Consider the following 23,893-nt stretch of genomic DNA (forward strand, 5'->3'; position numbering starts at 1 on the left):
CATCGACTACTAGTTCCTTCAGCTCTGTTACAGAACAGCAGTAAGAACCCGGATGGTAGGGGAAATACGAGCATGCGCACTCTAGTGGACCGGAGGCGCAGTTTTACAATAATAATAATAATAATAATAATAATAATAATAATAATAATACCATTAAAAATAACAATAATAATAATAATAATAATACCATTAAAAATAACAATAATAATAATAATAATAATAATAATACCATTAATAATAATAATAATAATAATAACAATAATAATAACAATAATAATAATACCATTAAAATAACAATAATAACAATAATAATAATACCATTAAAAATAACAATAATAATAATAATAATAATAATACCATTAATAATAATAATAATAATAATAACAATAATAATAATAATACCATTAAAAATAACAATAATAATAATAATACCATTAAAAATAACAATAATAACAACAATAATAATAATAATAATAATAATAATAATAATGACAATAATAATAATAATAAGAAGAAATAACATAAAAATGAACAACATTGTGAATACAATAAATAATGAATACAAGAACAATATCAACAATACAATAATAATAATAATTTGTTTTCATAGATCAGTAATTTATCTTTGAAATTAAAAACACTTTAAATGATAACATAAAATGTTTATTCATCCTGGACTGGGTCACAGTTGATCCGGCGCAATTCAGAAACAATGGGTGTCAATCCATCAACTAATCCCTCTGTGTGGTTTTGGGAGGTGGAAGAAAACCAGACTACCCAAAGAAAACCCAGTCGGACACAAAGAAAACATGCCAAACTCCTGACAGACAGTGAACAAGGCTGTGAGGCAAGAGTTCAATCCAAGTACCAAGGACCTGTGTTGCTGTGCAGAACCCACACGTTCTGTTTTTAGAATCATTAGTATTTGGACGCTCTGATTATAGAATCATTAGTATTTGGACGCTCTGATTATAGAATCAATAGTATTTGGACGCTCTGATTATAGAATCAATAGTTTTTGGACGCTCTGATTATAGAATCAATAGTATTTGGACGCTCTGATTATAGAATCATTAGTATTTGGACGCTCTGATTATAGAATCATTAGTATTTGGACGCTCTGATTATAGAATCAATAGTATTTGGACGCTCTGATTATAGAATCAATAGTATTTGGACGCTCTGATTATAGAATCATTAGTATTTGGACGCTCTGATTATAGAATCATTAGTATAGAATCATTAGTATTTGGACGCTCTGATTATAGAATCATTAGTATTTGGACGCTCTGATTATAGAATCAATAGTATTTGGACGCTCTGATTATAGAATCAATAGTATTTGGACGCTGTTTGTGAAATGAGGCTGAACGATGCTGTGGAGCAGAATGAGCAGTTTCACTCCGCGGCCACTGGGCGGCGCTAGGAGAGCGCGTTACTTCCCCTTGTTGTCATGGCGACTTTTTATGTTTTGATTTAGCTGGCTAATAGTTGATGTTTTAATGTTTGTATATTAATTGTATTTTTGTTCTTTATTATACAGTGAGAGTGTCAGAGAAAGAGAAAATGAGATTGTGTGTGAGTGAGCGCTCGCTGGATAGATTTCTCTCACTGGTGAGTGATTAAAATGAAGCTAACTGTGCTAGCTAAGCTAAGCTAACCCGTTATGCTAGCGGGAGGCTCTGCAGCTGCTGTTAGTGATGCACTTTATGTAACCTTCAGTCCTATACAGGTTAAATAACATCATTTATACACTCCCAAAGCGACTACTGAAGATTTTTATTGTCAGAGAACAGTTTCACCTTGGGTCAGGGTCGTGGTGGATACGGGGCAGCTGGAAGTGCGAAAGTCCTGGTCAGATTTCATACTTGTTGTAAATAAGTGGACGCGTCCTTCACAGGGAAGAAACTAGTGCACAATGTTTAAAGCATTAGGGAAATAATAATATTTTTAAATTAGTTGTTTTATGTTTAATAAAGAAATCGACATTTAGGACTGAAACCAGCTGAAATTATCTAAGCAGTTGAGGGTTAAGGGCCTTGCTCAAGGGTCCAACAGTGGCAATCTGGCAGTGGTGGGACTTGAACCAGTGACCTTTCGATTACTAGTCCTATACCTTACCCACTAGACTACAACTGCCCTTTATTTCTGCCTTTATCTCTGTCCTGGACATTCTTTTAATGAAATCACCCCAATTTATTTATTCGTTTCAGAATTAAATGTCTGGTCACATTTTTAGTTTTTAAACCAAGATTTTAGTTTTTAAAGCTGCTTCATTTTGGTGCAATTAGGTTTTTTCTTCATGTTGACCGTTAATCACAATTTTCACTCCATAAACAAAGAGAGGAGGCCAATTTGAACTTCTGTCTGATATTATAAATAATCATTATACTGTACATTTATGGCATTTAGCAGACACTGACGTACAGTTCTGACTGTATTTAGTCCAAGTAATTGAAGGTTAGGGGCCCTGCTCAAGGGCAGCTGTGGGGCTTGAACCAGCAACCTTCCAAATACTAGGCCAGAATCATTTTGTAACATTTCTTACATTTCACCTCCTTGCTTTATTTTTATAATTAATTTTCATGTTTCATAGCTTTTCCCTTCAGGGATTCAAAAAGGAATCAAGAACAAAATTAAATGACCAAATGAAACGTCCTGTCTCGTTCAAGTGTCACTTTAAAGCGGTGTGCTGATGAACTGATGACCTCTAGAAGAGGGATTAGCCACTTTAAGTTGATTAAGCGAATGGATGAGTGTCTGTTGCTCTTATAAATTCTGTATATAATTATATTCCCTGTTGAAAATGTTGAACTTGCTTTCCTTTAGAAAGTCACCAGAATGTGGAATTTGACCAGGGGTGAACGAACCTTCTCATAAGACTGTAATTCTCTGCCGAGGACCCAGTTCCTCCTACAGTGAACAGTTTTAAGCGTCTGTATTTGTCTTTCTGTCAGATCCTGTTTGCTATTGTGCTGCTGTCCTGGGGCTTTGTGATCTACGGAGCTCGTGTGGCTGCGCAGTGGCAGCTGGAGAGAAGATCCAACGTGCAGATGTGAAGAACAATGAAGCACGATGGAGAAAAACTGGGAATACTGGAGCGTCAAAGTGCCGTGTGCTCTCATTTACAATCAGGCTCATGGAAACATTTATCACGGATATCTGTAAAATCATTGTCAGGTGGAGCATCAGCTGGAGTGACCCTCTCGTCTGGTGAACACCAGTATGAACCTTCTCAGTCCAGTGTGCTCATAATGATAGTTGATCCTGGATTTCATCTCAGGAGCACAATGCTGAGTGGAAATGCTCCTGCCAGACTCCCGTCTAATAAAGAGATCATGAAGAACATGAGATCAGGATGCACGTAAACAGGATCATTCATGATAAATATCGTGATATGTTGTGTGATTTCAATGAGCTGTTAAATAAATCGTTCTGAACTGCGACTCTCTGCTCACATTTTTGCTAAATTTCTGCTCAGTTTAAATTTCATTTACATTTAAATACATCAGTCTCAGTGTAATCATCATATTCTTTTCAGTCAGGCAAGTGGTAGCCTGTGTGTAGAGCTTCGGGCTTCAATCAGAAGATTGCCAGTTCAAATCCAGGCTCTGCTATGCAGCCACTGTTGGGCACTTGAGCAAGGCCCTCATTCTTGATTTCTCCAGGGCCATACGATGTACTAACAAGCTGGGATACACAGAAAATGTGTATACTGTATATTGTACGTATATCTTATAACAAATTAAGCATGCCTTAGTGTGTTTCTGGACAGCAGGTGGCGCTCTGTACTCACACGTGATGACAACTGTTTGTTTTAATTGTTTTTATTTGGCCAATTGTATTATTATGGTAATAAAGTGGGTGTCCATTTATTAAAAGCTACGCAAAGAACCTCTGTAATCCACTGTAATAAAGCTGCTCAGAACATGGCCACAAGCTTTATGGAAAACCCAGTCCAAAACCAGTTTAACTCAGAGGTCTGGAGTGAGTCTGTGGTTCAAACTCTATCTTTTGTTGATATTTTTAATGTGAATAAATGAACACATTGTCTACAGAGAGTAAACTTAAATATGTAGTGCACAACCTCACAGCAAGAAGGTCCTGAGTTTGATTCAACCAAAACCTCATGTTAGCAACCTAACAGTAACACACACACACACACACACACACACAGAGTAAGTCTATGTCCGCAGTGAAATGTTTGAGCATCTTCCAGATGGAAGTCTTGGTTTCTCCTCATGGTTAGACTCATTGTGCTCTTCCATCATGTAGATGAACAGTACTGTAGATGTCGAGTGGTCAGCGGTTCTCCTCGTTCTCAGCATGAGCTTCTACTTCATCAGAGCTGCCACTCAGTTCCATCAGCTATGGCACAGTGCTGGACTGCAGCCTTATATTACTGTACTTTATTCTGGTAAATATTCTGTTAAAAGTGTGGACGGGTTGAGCTGATGATCTAAAGTGTCGTGATGAATAAACAGTGAGGTATGAGGTGTGGGACTCACCTTGTGTTCCCAATAAGCCCTAAACAGACTGAAAATGGGACGAAAACAGGAGCTGAACGTTTCCATGTAAGAGCAGTTTGAAATGTATGCCAAAGTTTGGTGTTTGTTGATGTTAAATATGACCATTGTAGTGAAATCTGTGGTGCGATTTTAGGTGGAACATCAACAAAACCGTTAGGCGGGGGTGTGTAAACTTTTGTTCTGTATTATAGGAATGAATCTCCTCTGATTGGCTGTAAATGGACAGACACACACAGACCTGTGAGTGTGTTTCAGTGCTCAGGTGTTTCTCCATGTTTCTGGTCTCTTCTTCTCTCTCGAATCTCTTTGATCTTTTTCTGTGTGTTTGATGGTAATGAAATGAGTGATTGAAGCTCTTTTGTGCTCTGTGCGGTGCGCACGCATCTAATTACCGGCCGCACTTCAGATGCAGAGAGCATCCTGATTATTCCTCTAATTAACAACAGCACACACACACACACACACACACACACACACACTTTCTGTCCCCAGGTTGTCCACACATAATAATGATTTTCCTTAATTAATCTGGTTTCTTTTAGTTTTCTCTTTTATAAGATTAAATCTTTATTAGAAAACATTTAATGTCCAGGTCAGGTTGTTTGGTTAGCCACACTATGTGTCCAAACGTATGTAGACACCTATTCTAATTGTTGACTTCAGTTCTTAACCTTAGAATAACTTTGGGATAAATTGGAACATCAATTTTAAGCAAGCAATTAATACAACACTAGTGTGTGACTAAACAGGTGCAAATTCCCACAGACAAAACCTGTAGCCACAGCAGAGTGTGATTTGCAGCTTTGTGATTATCTTCCATGGGTTTGATATAAGATTAGGTGTCCACATATATATATGGTCATGTAGTAGAATGTAGAAGATCCCGGTCACAGTGGGTCCAGAGCCAGCCAGGACAGGGTGCCAATCTGCCACAAAGCAACTCACACTCATACATTTACTCACTTAGACCTAGGAGGGATCAGCCAGTCCACCTTCTGCATGGTTTTGGAAGGTGGAATGAGTCTTTTCACAACTTCACAACTCTTCACAAACAGCAACTGCAGATGGGAATCGAAGCCCGGACCCCAGGACCCCGGTCACTCTGAGGTAAAAAGGAGAAGTAAAGAGAAATGAGGAGAAATGAGGATGAGGTGAGGAGGTTTTGAGGTCCTGCTGTGCCGTGGATGAGATGTGACGGCTGCAGCTGATGTCCTGAATAGAATCAGATCTGATGGAAATGTATTCAGTCACGTTTCACTAGAGCAGAGCGGTTTGAAAGTCCTCCTAACTCCTAACCGACAGCCTAAATATTTACCCATAATTCCTTTTTGACGAATGTTTCTTCTGTAGATTATTTTGTGATGTCCTGGATGAGTTGCTGCTGAGCCCTTGTAGAAATGTCAGCAGGTCGACCTCCCCCGGAGTCCCAGACAAAGATGTGACTTTGGAAACCTTACAGATTTATGTAGTTCAACTATTCCTTCTTTCTTTGCTTTCCTAAAAATATCTTGAGTCCTGTGGTCATGTGCTTTACACCAGTGCAGCCGGTTCAAGAAAACAGAAACTGAACACTAGACTCAAATTTTATTGGTTGTTATAAAATCAAACTTCCAACAACATGAAGTGACAAAGACACAAAATACTACAGATCATTAGAAAAAAGTAAGAAAATAAATAATAAATAATTACTTACTTTAATAAAAAGTAAAAAAAATAATAAAGTATGTGGACACCACTTGATTCAGACACAGATACAGATATTCAGATACAGTCAAATATATAAAAGTAAAAGTATAAAAGAAATGCTTACTTTGTGCCAACAGTTTGGGGAACAGCCTTTCCTGTTCCAGCACAAGTGGCCCTGTGCACAAATCTGTAATGACATGGTTTGACAAGTTTGGTGTAGGGACGCCGCTGAACACCTAAGATAATTGTAATGCTGATTGTGAGCCAAACTTTCTGTTCTTTGAATGACTGAGCACAAATTGACAAAAGCACACTCCAAAATTGTGAAGGTGTGTGTATTAGGACTCCATACTGATGCACATGGTCCTAAAATGGGATGTCTAACAAGTTCATGGTCAGGTGTCCACATACTTTTGGCCATGAAGTGATTATAATGCTGCTAAGCACTTTACATAATTTTACTCAAACCACCAACAACACTGTAACGTTCACAGCATTTAGCAAACAAAAACAACCAAATACGATGCAAGCAGTTGAGGGTTAAGGGCCTTGCTTAGGGTCCCAACAGCTAGTCTAACCACTAATGGAAATCCAAGTACATGCAAACACTGTTCCAAAATACTGCAGCAAGTCGCTGGAGCAACAGAAACACTGCAAAACATCCTGCTAGTATTTATCTGGGAGTAAAGCTTATAGCACAGTTAGCATTTATACAGACCGGGTGACGCAGTGACACTGAAAACAGGATTAAATTGTAGAAAATATCAATGTCTTCATCAACAGTGTTACTCAGTATTACACTGTAATTACAACAAACATCAAACAATCAGCTGAAATAAAACTACAGTCTAAACACGAGGATCTCACACAACTTAGTGTTCACCAGAGATATTAATAAAATACATTCAAGTTGGTTATATGATGATAATGGTGGTCATGTTGGTGGTGATGTTGGTGGATGATGGTCTTTCCGGTGTGTTGTGGTTAGTTTGGATCAAACAGCAGGTCATTGTCTTGGTTACAGACTCCAGGAAGAAGGTTGAACGTCTCGTCCTCCTGTGGTTCCTCCACCTTCTTCTCTTTATTCTCCTGATTCTTGGTACTGACCAGTCCTGACGTCTTCCCCTCCAGCCAGTACGTCACCATGTCCCCTTTACCCTGAGATAAACACAGAGTGGGTCAGACATACACGACACGGCCAAAACCTTGGTGTGATCTTTTCAGCAAGAACAAGAGCCGCTCTTCTGAGAAGCTTCTCACAAAACTCTGTGGGAATTTGTGCCCATTTAGTAGTACAGCAGATGTCAGGATTTGTATGGCTGGACGCTGATGTTGGTCAAGAAAGCCTCAGTCGATGTTCTATTCACTCCAAAGCTGTTGAGTGGAGCTTTTCTTGCATTTTGCTTATTAGTACCCATGGCTTTGGAGAAGCATGCTCACAATCTAGTGTCCACATACTTTTGACCATATAGTGTATATATTTAAGGGACATTTTTTAATATTTGATGGCTTACTTTCACTTGTAAAACTCCTCTGCAGGTGAGTGTGTACCCCCCGATCTCCTCCAGGAGGTAAAATGCATTGGAGCTGCACTGGATCTTCAGTGCTTCACATCAACAACAAAACAGAAAAGCAGGATCAGAAACATGCAGCATTTACACAGACGAGCCAAAATACTGTGAACACCCCCAAAAATGTGAATGTTAATGTCTGTCGTGGAACAATCCTGTATGTTACAGTCAGAGGAACTTTAGACGTTAGAGTGATAACCAGGAGGGACGAGCAATGAACCGCCGACTGGTAGTTGGGCGGCCAAGACTCAACGGAGATTACAGCGTCTGGTACCAAACCAAAAGAAGATCTACTGTCAGACAGTTGAAGTGCCCATGCACCTCTTGTCCACCAAAAATGTGACACAGGTATCAGAACTGGACATCAGAGCAACTTTGTCTCCTAGATCACGTGCACTGCATCAATTACCCACACCAGGATGCACCTCATAACGTAAAGTTGAAGGAACATCCTGGTACCAGATTCCACACGTCTTGTGGTGGTCCCAGTGTTTTGGCTCATCAGTGTACTTGTAAGCCATGACTCAACACAGCTCAAACTGACCGTGACACAGTGCAGTGTGAGGATGCGGTCGTACCTTCGCTGTTGGACTCCATGCGTGAGGCCGTGTTCACCGTGTCTCCAAACAAACAGTAACGTGGCATTTTAGTCCCGACCACACCGGCCACCACCGGCCCTAAAATAACAACAACACGACCCAAAACAAGTCACAACCCGAGGTTAAACAGATCAAACAGATCAAAGTTTTTATTCAACTGTGTGTGTGTGTGTGTGTGTGTTACCTGAGTGTACTCCTGCACGGATCTGTAACTGTGTTTGGGGTTTGTGTGTGTGTGTGTGTGTGTGTGTGTGTGTGTTACCTGAGTGTACTCCTGCACGGATCTGTAACTGTGTTTGGGGTTTGTGTGTGTGTGTGTGTGTTACCTGAGTGTACTCCTGCACGGATCTGTAACTGTGTTTGGGGTTTGTGTGTGTGTGTGTGTGTGTGTGTGTTACCTGAGTGTACTCCTGCACGGATCTGTAACTGTGTTTGGGGTTTGTGTGGGATCCTGAAGGTTTTGCACACACACACCAGATCCAGAGCCATACTGGCTATTTCAGATGCATGAAGGATCCCGTTCTCCTGAGGTACCCCAGACACCACCATATCTACACACACACACACACACACACACACACACACACACACACACAGGAATCAAATTGCTGATAATCACAGTCTTTGAAAATCATAACTAAAAGTTTTCACATGATAAGCGCTCTGTGCTTCGTTAGCAGTAAGGCTGAGCACGTTACCGCTTACAGCAGCGTTTTTAGCCGTTCATCTGTTACACGGCAAACCTGCATCTGCTGGCGGTATCACTGAACACCAAAATGGCCTTCCCCAAACTGTTGCCCTACAGTTAAAAGCGTGTTTTAATTTTATAGCATCAATTTTGCACTCTTGTTAGTAACGAGTGTGGCTGCAACATATAAATTAAACGATTAGGATTGGTGTCTGTATATTATTGGACTCGGGTCGTACAGGCGTCGCCGATGGTCTCCACTTTGTAGACATCGTAGTTGTCGATGATGTCGTCGAAGGTGGTGTAGAGTTTGTTGAGGAGGTCGACCACTTGGTAGGGGGTGCTGGTGCTGGAGAGCTGCGTGAAGCCCACAATATCACTAAAAAATAATACACAATTCATTTCACTGGATTATCATTATCTGTGTGCACAAGATATGGCCAAAAGTATGTAGACACTCCATTTTAATCACTGAGTTCAGGCGTTTCACCCACACACACTGCTGCCAACCCTACTATAAACATGTAGGATGAATTGGAACACTGATTGTGAGCCAGGCCTTCTGTCTGACTGACTGAATAGGTACAAATTCCCTCACACACACTCCAAACCTCGTAAAAAGCGTTTGGGAACAGGATGTCCAATCAGCACATACTCAGTGTACTCAGGTGTCTACATACTTTTGGCTATAGGATGTATGTTGGTGTGTGTTCACTCACCTGAAGAAGACGGTGGCGCTGACGTAGCTCTGAGCTTGTAATGGTTTCCCCTGTCTGAGATCGTCAGCCACCTGCTTCGGCAGCATACCTATCAACCACATACGGCACCACACCCCAACACGTTACCCTTCATCACCACGCCTAACAAACTATATAGTTTGGTGTCGAATCCTGACCTCAACCCTACTGAACAGTGGCATACTTCAAATGTTTACTGAGAGTCATGCCTTACAAATGCTGTTTTTTTCCTGAATGGGCACGAATTCCCACAGACACACTATAAAATGTCATATATAAATAAAATGTCAGGGAAAGCCTTCCCAGAGGAGTGGAGGCTGTTACAGATGCACACTCCAAAATATTGCCCATTGTTTTATAATGGAATGTTGAACAAGCTCATAGTCAGATGTCCAAATACTTTTGATCATATAGTGTGTATGTATGGATGGACCAACAATGATTAGATTTAAGACTGGAGCTAAATATCTAATGGATATATTACATGGGCAAAAGTATTTGGACACCTGATCATGGGCTTGTCGAACGTCCCATTTTAAAAACAATCAGTATTAAAACAGTTGCTCTTCTGAATAGGCTTCTCACACGACTTTGAAGTGTGTCTGTGTATGGGAATTTGTGCCCGTTCATCTCATTTAAATGAGAATTTGTATAGCTGGGCACTGATGTCAGTAATGAAAGTCTCGGTTGATGTTCCGGTTCATCCCAGAGCTAGTGAGTGTAGCTGAGGTCAGGGCTCTGTGTGTGGCTGAAACACCTAAACTTTAATTAGTAAGGGTGTCCACATACTTTTGGTCATATTGTGTGCTTCAAATGTCCAAAAGTAAACGGACACACTGACATCGTGGTGTTTTGGTTAAAGTGTAGACGTCTGTATTTACTGTAGAGCAGTCGGTCTGTTTTCTGCTTCTCGTGCATCAGGTCCTGCGTCCTCTCGGCCACCAGAACCTCCAGGTGCTTACTGTACTTCTCCATCTCCACACACACACACACACACACACACACGTTATCGGGTATCTGTAGATCAGCTCCAGTGTCGGCGTGTGTGTGTACGATACTCACCAGGTTCATCATCATGTCCACGGGACTGACTTTGTGAGGGTTGATCCTGTACACAAACTTTCTGATTTGTTCAAACGTGGGCCTGTGGGCGGGGTTATGAGAGCGGCACCGGCGAATCAGCTGAGGGAAACACAATAGACAGACAATAAACAAAATTTGGAACGGCACTGAGCAAAACTAGTGAATATTAGAGGAGGGAAATTGATGCACAACAGAACAGGACGGGGGTGAATACTTTTGCCCCTGTATAGTGTGTGTTAACGTGTGTGTTAGCGTGTGTGTTTGTACCTCTGCGTACTCTGCAGGACAGGGGCAGGAGTTGTCCGCCTTGCCGGAGATGAGTTCAGGCAGAGGAGGACACCAGGCGCACTCCATCGAACCGTCGTCCACCTGATCAACCGAAATAAACAGAGAGGTCAGAAGTTTACATACAGCCCCAGTAACTTGTTTACTCAAAACCTTTCATGAACCGGAGCTTCATAATTTTTGTGGGTTTTCTGATAATCCGCCGTGTCAAAAATAAACGGACAGCACAAAAACTGACCTGGTGGTGTAGAAACACTGTAGCACGGCCTCCTAAATCCTCATTCCTGATTCTGATTGGCTACAATTTTTCTGTGCCCATATAAAAACCTTTAGGAGGCCTTGTTTTAAACACACATGGAACAGTGGTCTCTTCCAAGGTCGGACATGTAGTGAAGAAAACCCGAACTGAAAGATTGCCTGGTAGTGAGATGTAATCCAAGTTCCACTGAAGCAGGTCTTCCTCAGGAGCTTAAAGGCTGCCAACACAAGACAGAAGCTTCTGCTCCTGCTTCTACTCCTGCTTCTGCTCCTGCTTCTACTCATGCTTCTACTTCTGCCCCGGCTTCTGCTCCTGCTTTTGCTCCTGCTCCTTCTTTTGCCCCTGCTTCTACTCCTGCTTCTGCTCCTGCTTCTACTCCTGCTCCTACTTATACTCCTGCTCCTACTTCTACTCCTGCTTTGTTTATCTGATCAGCAGCAAACTTCAATGGAGCTTTAGACAGATTACTGAGTTCTGCTGGCATTTCATTTTTTAATGCATTGTCCTCCCAATCTAGTCAATATCTGTGCAGCACCATCGATCAGCCAGCAGAGGTCGTAACTGCAGGATTCCCACAGATCAGATAAAGACTTACGGGGATGGGATCACTCCTGGTGGCAATCTCCAGTAGAATAATCGAGTAGCTGAACAATAAAAAAAAGAAACATCAATATTTTACACCTTTAGCATGAGGTGTTACAGAAACATCTGAGTTTATTCATTAGAATGGTGTCCACATACTTTTGGCCAAATACTACATAATACATAAATAATACATCTGTCGAGCCTATGCAGTGTGTAAACGTTTGCATACAGTTAAAAAGTGATCAAATCCTAAGAATTTAGGTTTCATAGATGTGGTTCTCTCTCTCTCTCTCTCTCTCTCTCTCTGTGTGTGTGTGTGTGTGTGTGTGTGTGTGTGTGGTACCTGAAGACATCTCCTGCGAGTGTGGGCTCCATGCTGCCGTTCTGAGCTTCAGGAGGACTATAAACCTCCATGAGCCTCATCTGGTAGGTGGTGAGAGGTTCAGCACAGTCCTCACGCCGATACACACACAGCCCGTAGTCTGCACACACACACACACACATAATTTAATACACACTGCTGCAGAAACACACTTGTTCTTTATTTTGATTCATGCATTCTTAATGTGCCAGTGATAGCTCAGTGGTTAAGGTACTGGACTAGTAAACAGAAGGTTGCCGGTTCAAGCCCCGCCACCACCAAGTTGCCACTGTTGGGTCCCTGAGCAAGGCCCTTAACCCTCAGTTGCTCATTGTGTAAGTCGCTTTGGATAAAAGCGTCTGCTAAATGCTGAAAATGTAAATGTAAATGATGCTTTAACCTGATCAAAGTCACAGTGGGTCCTGCACAACTCTGAAATACACCCTGCACAGGAAGCTGCTAAACTATATGTGTGTGTGTTAAGAGTTTGTAACAAACACACCTGTGATTTTACACACCCAGCGGTCGTCAATCACACAGTTGGAGGATTTGAGTCTCCAGTGACAGATCTTGTGCTGGTGCAGGTACGACATTCCACGAGCGATATCTGTAGCAAACGAGAACCTGAACACAGCAACAACAATTAAAGACTTTACATCAAACTACTTTTAAAATCAGGATTATTATAATAACAAAAAATATATATAATAATATTAACAACAGTTATAAATAAATAAATGATCTGTGTTATTTTTGTGTGAATTATAGTGAGTATGTGTATGTTTAGTGTATGTGTGTGTGTGTTATTGTGAGTGTGTGTATGTTTAGTGTGTATGTGTGTGTTATTGTGTGTATGGTGTGTTTGTTAGTGTGTATGTGTACAGGTGTGAGTGTATGCTAGTGTGTGTACATGTGTGTGTATGTGTACACGTGTGTGTGTGTGTGTGTGTACCTGAAACCCCAGTTCAGTGGGATCTCATCGTTGAGCAGCACATCACTCAGGCTTCCTTTAGGACAGTATTCAGTTACTATGGCAACATTGGGCACCTCCACACAGCCCCCAAAAAACTTGCAGAGGTTCGGATGGTCGAGCTCTCTGAGTAAAGTCAAACATAAACACACAGATCCAAAACTACCAACCACGTAAACACATCATATTCAAAACTCCTAACAAACACAGCAACAAACACACCGCTCACAGTAACACTTCAGCTCGAACGCTTAAAATGTAAACAACAGTCGCAGTAAGATGTTAGAGTTATTTAACTGAAGAGTCTGCCATGTTCTTATTTGTGAGCAATAAAATGAGACCTCCTACTTCCACAAACACAGATACACTTATTAGGAGGGGTGTCCACATATTTTTGACCAGACAGAGTGTGTGTGTGTGTGATGTACCTGACTTGCTTCACTTCCTGTCGGATCGTCTTTGAAAGAGAAAACGCCTTTGATTTAATCTTCTTAATGGCAACAGTTCGTCCATCACTCAAAAACACAGAGCAGAACAAAATGTTTAGTGTGTGTGTGTGTGTGTATGGGATTGTGTGTATGAATTTGGGAGTATGTGTGTGTGTGATTGTATGTGTGTGTGCGTGTATAGGAGTGTGTGTGTGTGTGTGTGTGTGTGTGTGTGTGTGTGTGTGCTTACTAGATGCCAGTGTGTGTGTGTTTATTTGTGTGTTTATGGGATTGAATGTGTGTGTGCTTACTAGATGCCTATGTGTGTGTGTGTGTATACATGCGTGATTGGAAGTGTTTGTATTGCAATGTGTGTGTGTGTGCATGTGTGTGTGTGTGTATATGTGTGCTTACTAGATGCCAGTGTGTGTGTGTTTATGTTGTATTGCAATGTGTGTGTATACGTGTGTGTGTGTGTGTGTGTGTATACATGCGTGACTGGAAGTGTTTGTATTGCAATGTGTGTGTATACGTGTGTGTGTGTGTGTGTGTGTGTGTGTGCTTACTAGATGCCAGTGTGTGTGTAGAGCTGTTTGCGGGTGGTTGGCATGCCGGTGCAGGAACTGAGTCCCGTTACACAGCTGGCATTGGAGTCACTGTTTGCAGCTGGAACACTGATTATACTGCCCATCGCTGCCCGAGCAATGTAGTCTACACACACACACACACACACACACACACACACACACACACAGGTACAGGTGATGCATGAAAATACTCTGTAGAATCATTTTGTTTGGTATAATTGGGACCTAAAGAATGTTTCATCTGTCTTTTTATTATTAACTCTCCAGTTTCATCTGCACCAGCATCAGTACGATGTTAGTTAGGGGTCAGAGGGTCATTTCTTGTTCCAGCATGAATTATCTGACCAGTTAGTGTAATGGAAGTCCAGTGGCCTGCACAGAACCCCGACCTCAGTCCTGTGTAACATGTTTGGGATGAATTTAAATGTCAACACACTCGGGACTCTTGAGAAAGTGCTCTTATAAGAGCGGAGGCTGTTATGGCTGCAAATGTGGGGAAATGATACATTTACGCTTGTGGTGTTGGATTGGGACGTCCAACAACCTTGTGTTCAGGTGTCCACATACTTTTGGCTAAAGGGATTCAGTTTCAGTACCTTGTTTGATGTGGCTGAAGTCGATGATCCAGCTCTCGTCCCACAGCAGCTTCTGTTTCTGGTATCGAAACCACTACACACAGAGGAACGTCATGAGAACGACTGTCCTGTATCAGTGTGTGTGTGTGTGTGTGTGTGTGTGTGAGTGTGTGTGAGTGTGTGCTCACCATAGCGGTGATGAAGAAGCTGATGATGACGATGGTTATGATGAGTCCGATAGCGGCTCGCACCGAAGCGCTGAGAGGACAGTCGCCACAATCAGCCGGACACGTGGAGCAGCTCTCCTCTTCCTCACAGACACCGTCACCACACGCTACACACACACACACACACACACACACACACAAAGCTTCACACAATTTGCATTCTGGTTGGCTATTACTAACTTATAGCTAGCTGGATATTTTACATGGCTAAGTTGTTAGATATTGGATACGACTGGTCCTATAGCCACTACGATTGACTGGTCAGGTGGACCCTGGTGGACCATCGTACTAACACTACACATGTCCGGAGCTTTCTGGTTTCTGATTGGTTACTGTGATTCTGTGTCTGAACGTGTGTGGAGAGTTACAGTACTGATGGCGGGCAGGACGGTGCTCTTGGCCTCCAGCGCCACCTGCATGTTCCCAACTCGGATGTGAGCGATCAGAGACGTCAGGCCCTCGTGAAACAGCACCACCTACACACAGGGAGCAAAGAATTATGGGTAGCTGAGTTTTACTGAAAGCCGAAGGAAAGCTGGACGGAAGCATCAGTCTCATCACAAAGCATCACACACACACACACACACACACTCACTCACATCAAGGGGCATTTTAGAGTATCCAACAACCCTACCTGCATTGTGTATGTGTGTGTATATGTGTGTGTGTGTGTGTGTGTGCGTATTACCTTGGCAGTCCAGTTGGTCTGGGTCATTTTGCCAGATGTGGAGATGGTGTGGGTAAAGATTTGACCATCATCAGGAATCCAGGGGCCACAGATCCGCTCCTTCACTGCTTTCTACAGAGAATTACCAACATGTGAAAGTGTGTGTGTGTGTGTGTACCATGAAGCCCATAGGACAGGAGTGGATGTTGGAGTGGTGGATGTGTGTGTGTGTGTGTGTGCACGTGTGTGTGTGTGCACGTGTGTGTGTGTGTGTGTGTGTACCATGAAGCCCATAGGACAGGAGTGGATGTTGGAGTGGTGGATGTGTGTGTGTGTGTGTGTGTGTGCACGTGTGTGTGTGTGTGTGTGTGTGTGTGTGTGTGTACTATGAAGCCCATAGGACAGGAGTGGATGTTGGAGTGGTGGATGTGTGTGTGTGTGTGTGTGTGTGTGTGTGTGTGTGTGTGTGTGTGTGTGTGTGTGTACCATGAAGCCCATAGGACAGGAGTGGATGTTGGCGTGGTGGATGCAGCAGTTTTCTCCGTTTGCATTTTTCCAGTCACTCGGACACTCGAGATCCTCACAGAAACGTCGAGCTTCATCAGCATCTGTGATCTTCCTACACACACACACACACACACACACATAAACAGACATGCACACACAAATACATACACATACATACACATGTATCCTAAAGCTAATACTGTTAGCATGTATCGTTAGCAGAAGGTGAGGGTACCTGTGCATGAAGACGTCTTTCTCCACGGCCCACTGATAGAACTCATCGTTTACGGTCACTGAGTAAATAACGTTAAACTCCTCACCACTCAGAACCTTCTCTGGAGGACGCAGCACCCAGGCCATCTCTAACCCTGCACACACACACACACACACACACACGTTTGAGTTCTGTCAGTCTGAAAACCTTCTGGGTCAAAAATATACAGACAGCAAAATCATCGTTTTCTAACTTCATATCACATCCCTGTAATTATTCATCTGTGATTCTTATTAACTACAGCTGCTGACGTGAAATGTAAATGTTTTAACATAAGTAAAAGTCACAGGTGTTATAAGCGTGTTATAACTGGTATTTAGGATGGAATGAGCCGCACCTCCACAGTCGATCATGTTCAGCTCGTCCGGTTTGTCCAGCGGCCAGCAGTCGTACTCACTGTTATCCAGATCGTGCCATCCCATCACCGTCAACGAGAACAACAACAACAACTGGGCACGAGAGAGAGAGAGCGCATGTAAATATGTAGAATTTGATTAGTACAATTTCTGTGACCAAATCTGCCTAATCAACAATAAACTAAAAACACACCTGCACTATAAAACTGAAAGTATGTGGACACCCCTCTAATAACTGGGTTTAGGTCAGCCAAAGACAGACGGACAGACAGAAAGAAAGAATTTGGTCGTGAAGTTTTGAGTGTATGATATTTGAGACATTATGATATAAGTAAATGAGTGAAGAATAAATATTTAAATGAATGAAAAAATTAAATAATAGATTTTATTACCAGGTGGGCACGTCTGTGGTGTGCAGCTGGAATCATGTTGCTGTGATGGATGGATGTTACTGAATGTGCAGAAGGACCAGCGACTATAATGAGGAGGAGAAGGGGCGGGCGGAGCTGGAGGAGGGCTAATCAGCAGGGGTGCAGGGATGCTTTGGGTTTGCAGCGCTGCTAACTGAATGTAAAAGTGTGTTTGACTTAAAGCAGCTCAAATTCAGCCACAGTGATAATAATAATGATTTGTTGTCTAGTCCTAATAATGGGTGACACTGTTCCACTGTACATGACCCCGTGGGTAACGTGGGTTCTGGGTACCTATGAGTGCTGTCTGCATGAAGCTTTGAGTTCTCCTCATGACCTCACAGGTTTTCTTAGGGTACTCCCATTTTCCACCCCCTAAAACATGCAGAAGGTGGATTATCTGCCCTATTATCGGCTCTAATAACCTGCCCATAGGTGTACGTTAGTGGTCGAGTGAGTGTGTGAGTATGTGTTTTATTAAAATTTTATTAAAGTGTGACACTATGCTGCAGCTTTTCTAGTGGGTGTCACACAGCAACATGAGTCTTGGGGAGTCTTTGATCTTTTCCTGGTTTTGATTGCTCTCTGTAAGACCTTTTTACACCCTTACAGGTTTTCTAACGGTGATCTGATTGTCCCTGGGTGTAAGTAGCTAAATGAGTATTGCCCTGTAATACACTCAGTCTGGTATGTGTTCCTGCCTTTTACTTGTACTTTTCCAGGTGGTGCCTCTCCCCCTGCAACCCTGACCAGAATGAGGTTTGTTAGCAAGAATAATTCTGTTCAGGTCCTAGCTACAGTAATGAATGTGTCTTGCCCTGTAATAGAATGCAGCCCTGACTTTCTGCCTTCTGCCCACCAACGCACCGCGACCATGACCATAATAAAGTGGTTAGTAAATATAAATGTTTTTATTTATAAACCTTCATAAAATCCCGTTTAACATAACAACACCACTGGAGATGAAATTAAAACACGGCACTTTGTCTCCATCTGGTGATTGTTGATGGAACTGGAGCTGCAGTAGCACAGCGCCTCATACATGATTATAATGAATCTACACGCTGTATGGTGCTGCCACCTAGCGGCTGTTTCCTCGCCAGTTCACCATGTCCATGTTCTATTATTACTCCGCCTAGCGGTCACATAATTAAATGCGTAAAGCTGCACTGAACTGAGCGCATTACGGAAATTTAAAAGAAAATAGTTCCATTTGTAGGAAAATGTCAGATGTAATTCATTAATCAAGTGTTTAAAATGACCGAAGAATTTAAAGATGTGAATTACAAAGCCCCGATGTCACAGATCTGAAATATCTGATTAGTTCTGGAACCATAGGTATGTATTATTCAGTTTGCTTCTGTTATTCAAGTATGTGATTATTTATAAGTAGGTTGTTTAATAACCGTTTGGTCTTGTTATATGAGGTGATTTTATTTAGAATACATATGCAATGTATAAAACTAGAGCTGAGCAAATGTTGCTCTTTAGCATAGTTCGACACGGGCTAAACACCAAATTGCTGCTTTCTCACTGTATAAGTGCACTACACTATATATAAACGTATTCTTTTCCGCATTCTATTTAGGGCACTACTTAATTTGTCAGGGAGCCATTTGAGATTCGGCCGTTCTTAATGCGATACCGAAAAAGCTGTCGAAAGACAGTTTTACCTAATTTCTGGTATATTTTAGCTTGATAAACTATTATATATCATATTCATTGTTACTTTTACAGTTAAGGTTGAAAAAGAAGAAGATAAAAGCTGTTTTGGGAAGCATCGCTAGCTACTTCTTCTCTATCTGAATTCAGCCGAGTCTCATGCAGGGATTGGCTGACAGCGGTTCAAATCCTTGTTTATGATTGGTTAACACAGCAAAGTCCGCCAACTACAGACTACTAGTAGCCAATCATAATCCAAAGGGCGGGATGTTACTGAATACGGGTGGAAAAAGCCTCGAACTCAGTTTTATGAGAAATAAACATCACACTCTGGTAACAGCACAACAAACTACCAGATATATTCTTAGTAACACACTCTTAAATACCACCTTAGACTAGTAGTAGCCAAACAAATAAAAATAAATAATTAAACGTTTATAAAGTCCCGTTTACCAACACCGCTGGAGGTGAAATTAAAACACGACACTTTGTCGCCATCTGGTGGTTGTTAATGGAACTGGAGCTGCAGTAGCACAGCGCCTCTAATACATTATTATAATGAATCTAAACGCTGTATGGTGCTGCCACCTAGCGGCTGTTTCCTCGCCAACTCTCCATGTCTTCTTTTTCTGCCGCAGCTTCACATGCTGTACTTGTTGGTGTGATGTATTATTACTCCGCCTAGCGGTCACATGTTTGAATATGTGAAGCTGCACTGAACTAAACGCATTACGGAAATTTAAAAGAAAATAGTTCAATTTGTAAGAAAATGTCAAATGTAATTCATTCGTCAGGTGTTTAAAATGACTGAACAATGTAGATATGTAAATTACAAAGCGTCCGTGAAAGAGATCTAAAATATCTGATTAGTACTGGAGCCTCAGGTATGTACAGTATTACCAGTTAATTCATTTAGCTTCTTATTGTATTTATGTTTTTGATTATTCATGAGTAGTTAGTTATGTTTTAAATGCTGCGCCCGATGTAATTTTTATGTAGAACACGCATGCAGTTTATTTTAAAACTATTTGTAAAACCAGAGCTAGGCAAATATTGCTGTTTTGCATGGTTCAACAAGGGCTGAATGCCAAATTGCTGCTTCCTACTTGTATGAGTGCACTACATGATACGGCAGGTTACATAGTTTTGACTCCTATGTAGTACACTACTTAGTCAATCAGGAAGCAGTTTGAGCTTCGTATTTAGATTTCTCTAAAGCTGTCGAAAAGATAGTTTTACTTTATTTCTGGTATATTTTAGCTTGATATACAATTATATATCTAATGTGTGTTTCTTTTTGCATTTTAAGGTTTAGCTAAAATAAAAAAGAAGCTCATAGCTAACGTTTTATGAAGCATCTCTACCTACTTTTTCCCACCCGTTTTCAGCGAAATCCGCAGTACCGTTCAGGGATTGGCTGACTGTTCCAAATCCTGTGTTATGATTGGTTGATACCTAAAAACCCGTCGAGTGCATTCTAGTAGTAGATGCCAATCAAATGTAAAGGGGTGGGATGTTACAGAATACAGGTGGAGAAAAGCTCTTCAGCTTATTAAAATAAACAAATTACAACAATATTCAGCTTCACATACTAGAATGATAAACTACCGTCTTAATCAATTACACACTTTTAAATAGTATTACATTTCATGTGTTTCCTCTATAAGTTAATTCTCATAGCCACGTTATTTATCAATAACAGTAAATATATTTTTTTCTGTGTTGGCTCGGTGGGTAGCACTGTCGCCTCACAGCAAGAAGGTCCTGGGTTCGATTCCCAGCTGGAGTGGTCCGGATCCATTCTGTGTGGAGTTTGCATGTTCTCCTCGTGTCTGTGTGGGTTTCCTTCGGAAGCTCCGGTTTCCTCCCACAGTACAAAGACGTGCAAGTGAGGTGAACTGGAGACACTAAATTGTCCATGACTGTGTTTGATATTAAAAACTTGTGAACTGATGAATCTTGTGTAAGCAGTAACTGCAGTTTCTGTCATGAATGTAACTAAAGTGTGTAAAACATGACGTTACAGTCCTAATAAACATATAATAAATATATAATAAATAAATAATAAATACTTTTCTGTGTTTGTTGTGTGGGTTGGTGAGTGAGGGATGTTTTGGTGAAAGTATTCTGATTAGATTGAGTTTTTATAGTGATGGGGAAGTATTTCTTCAGTGAGATGGACATCAGGAGTGCATGGGAGCAGGTACTGGCTGCATTCTGGCAGAGATACCCGAACCCTTACAGGTACAGATCTGCAGCTTTAAGTTTTATCTGATTAGTCCAACAACAATTAACACCATTTACATTTATCAGTATTTGTTGGTGAATTACATTTTTTTCTTTTCTTTATACAGTTTGCTGATTGATTTACTTGTTAAGAGCAGAAACTTATATTGAATAGAAAAAATATTGTGAAGATTAGTAAAATTTGCACTTAAATGCAAGGACATACATATGATTGGCCTGTTGTTTGGGTATTTACTTAGTACGTTGGAACTTTCTTAACGAGTTGTGTATTACTAGTGTGTTGGTTTACTTTCTGTCTCTATTTCAGTACCCATGTTCTAACAGAGGACGTCCTTTATCGCGAGGTGACTCCAGATAACTGCCTCCTCTCTCGCCGCCTTTTCACAAAAACGAATCGGTTGCCTCGGTGGGCAGAGCGAATCTTTCCCAACAACCTATCACGATCTGTTTACATCATAGAGGACTCCATCGTCGACCCTAGCAACAGACGTCTGACCACTTTAACCTGGAACTTGAACCATTCGACATTAATGGTAACTAAACACTGAATTTTATTTTCTAAACCAAAGCTATAAGATAAACATTTTCTAGTTTTTTGCAATTTTTTTTTAAGTTTAAAGAAGGTTGTATTGTTTTAGTGCACATATAGTGTAAGTGCTCTTTCTACACATCACCTTGTAGTTGGTACGGTGGTCGTAAATCGGCTCAAGCTACTTGCAGCGTAAATAGAAAGGGCGACGTGTGTGTGTGTGTGTGTGTGTGTGTGTGTGTGTGTGTATCAGATGGTGGTGGAACGGTGTGTGTTTCACGGTGATCTTGAAAGACCAGTTTGGACGCGTCTCACCAGAGAAGCTTGGATCTCATCAACAGTGTTTGGCCTGTCCAGACCCATTCAGGTAAAACATGTTTGTGATTTGGACCAGAACATTCAATCCGGGACAAAGGCACAATTCCACAATACCTACAATTCCAAAGTGAAAAGTCCATCAATCAGATACTTTACTGTAACTGTATATTTGCAGACGTCGTTGTGTGGAACTTTGACCCCAGTGAATTAGACAATATAAAAAAAAAACAATGTCATATAAAATGTACGGTTCAGTATTTAGATTATTTACAGTATTTTGACAATCAAATATGTCAAAGATGTTTAATCTAATTATTTATAAATTATTTACCAATGACTCTACCATGTCCATCAGCACATCCACACGTGTGTTTATCTGTGTACATTAGTGTGGGAATCCAGTACTGTCAGGTGCTGGAACTTGTCGTGGTGGTGTGTGGTGATCCAGCTCTCCTTGATCAGATTGACTGTTGTGCACATGGCAGCGGATTCACAATCGGGAACTGGATATGAGGGACTAAATTTTTTTCTTTGTCTCTTCTTTATTTTTTTTAGGAATTTGGTTTTTCTAGATTCAGGAGTAACCAGATGAAGGCGATGAAGGGTCTAGAGCACGCCCTTTCTACACTACAGAGTAGGTCCTCCTACATTCTTCATTTTTCTGTGTCTGTGTTTAAATTCATACACAACAAAGATAAATAAAATATTGGAAACACAAAATCTGATATATTTGGTGCTCACTGTTAAGCTTTATTGTTTTTGTATCAGTGAGATACGTCCCTACCATCGTGTCCCAATATCTGGAAATAACTCTGCCTCTGTCCTGTCTGTTATTTTTTTCTATCGGGTCACGTTGTTGAGCTTTAGTTCTCATTTATTAATGAACATACCACTGACACATTGCTAGTTTTATACAGAATTTCTTCTTTTTTATAATCTCCTCAGAATCAGCGGCTCAGGGCCACCAGGTTGATGGTTTGAAAGATTCCTCAAAGAAACCTGAAAACCTTCCTCAGGCTTCCTCCAGCTCACAGAAGCCTCCACATTACATCTGAGAAACGCTAAAGCTAAAAAAAAAAGTGAAGATTTGAATAGGTCATGATCTTTAGCTATTAGCTGTTTAGCTTTAATAAAAGTAAATCTAGTAAAATGTGTAAATAATAAGTAATGTGAAAATACATCAAGGATAAAAGAATATAGTTAAGAATGATGAGAATATCTGAAGTAACAGATTAGATTACAGTTGTTTGAATTTAGTGATACAGTCATGAGTGTAAGTTTATACCATTAGAGTCTTTTTGAAGACGTGTGAAATGATTTTATTACTACGGTTACTTCTCACATTGACATGTAACGATTAACGCATGGCAGCGTGGATCCTGTAGGGCAGCAAGTAACCTGCATGGCATCCTGGATTCTGTATGGCAGCGTGGATACTGTATGGCTGTGAAGCTGCACTATTTACTGAAGCTAAAACATGAAGCTGTGAAGCTGCACTATTTACTGGATTTAAAACCTCAGGGACGGATTTTACTTGAAATTTTATCTCACACTTTTTATTACAGCATAAAACGCTCAGGTGAAGATGATTTAGTTATTATGAACGCTCTGAGCTTTTATCATGTTTGTTTTATGTGACATGCGATTTATCAAGCCTTTCAATTCATTCCATATTTTTATTTTTATTTTATTACTTTAATTTACTGTTACTGAGGGGGGAGACTCAGCTTAACATTTAAAATACCAATGTGAG

General features: G+C 40.9%; 2 protein-coding genes and 1 long non-coding RNA gene across 3 annotated transcripts in view; all 3 read left to right on the forward strand.

Moving 5' to 3' along the window:
* LOC134333832 (NLR family CARD domain-containing protein 3-like) overlaps positions 1 to 23,893 on the forward strand; it is a 560,375-nt gene that overhangs the window by 521,062 nt on the left and 15,420 nt on the right. The gene's annotated exons all lie outside the window — the stretch shown is intronic.
* On the forward strand, positions 1,419 to 3,446 carry LOC134333438 (uncharacterized). The gene is made up of 2 exons (XR_010015378.1): positions 1,419 to 1,614; positions 2,958 to 3,446. It is a non-coding gene; the product is annotated as an uncharacterized LOC134333438 (long non-coding RNA).
* On the forward strand, positions 19,851 to 23,290 carry prelid1b (PRELI domain containing 1b). Its single transcript, XM_063015411.1, has 6 exons — positions 19,851 to 19,930; positions 21,197 to 21,290; positions 21,601 to 21,826; positions 22,076 to 22,189; positions 22,696 to 22,774; positions 23,086 to 23,290. Exons 2-6 carry the CDS (start codon positions 21,199 to 21,201, stop codon positions 23,193 to 23,195), a joined length of 621 nt encoding a protein of 206 aa, XP_062871481.1. The 5' UTR covers positions 19,851 to 19,930; positions 21,197 to 21,198; the 3' UTR covers positions 23,196 to 23,290.

This window comes from Trichomycterus rosablanca, chromosome 19, assembly GCF_030014385.1.
Source record: "Trichomycterus rosablanca isolate fTriRos1 chromosome 19, fTriRos1.hap1, whole genome shotgun sequence".
Lineage (NCBI taxonomy): Eukaryota > Metazoa > Chordata > Actinopteri > Siluriformes > Trichomycteridae > Trichomycterus > Trichomycterus rosablanca.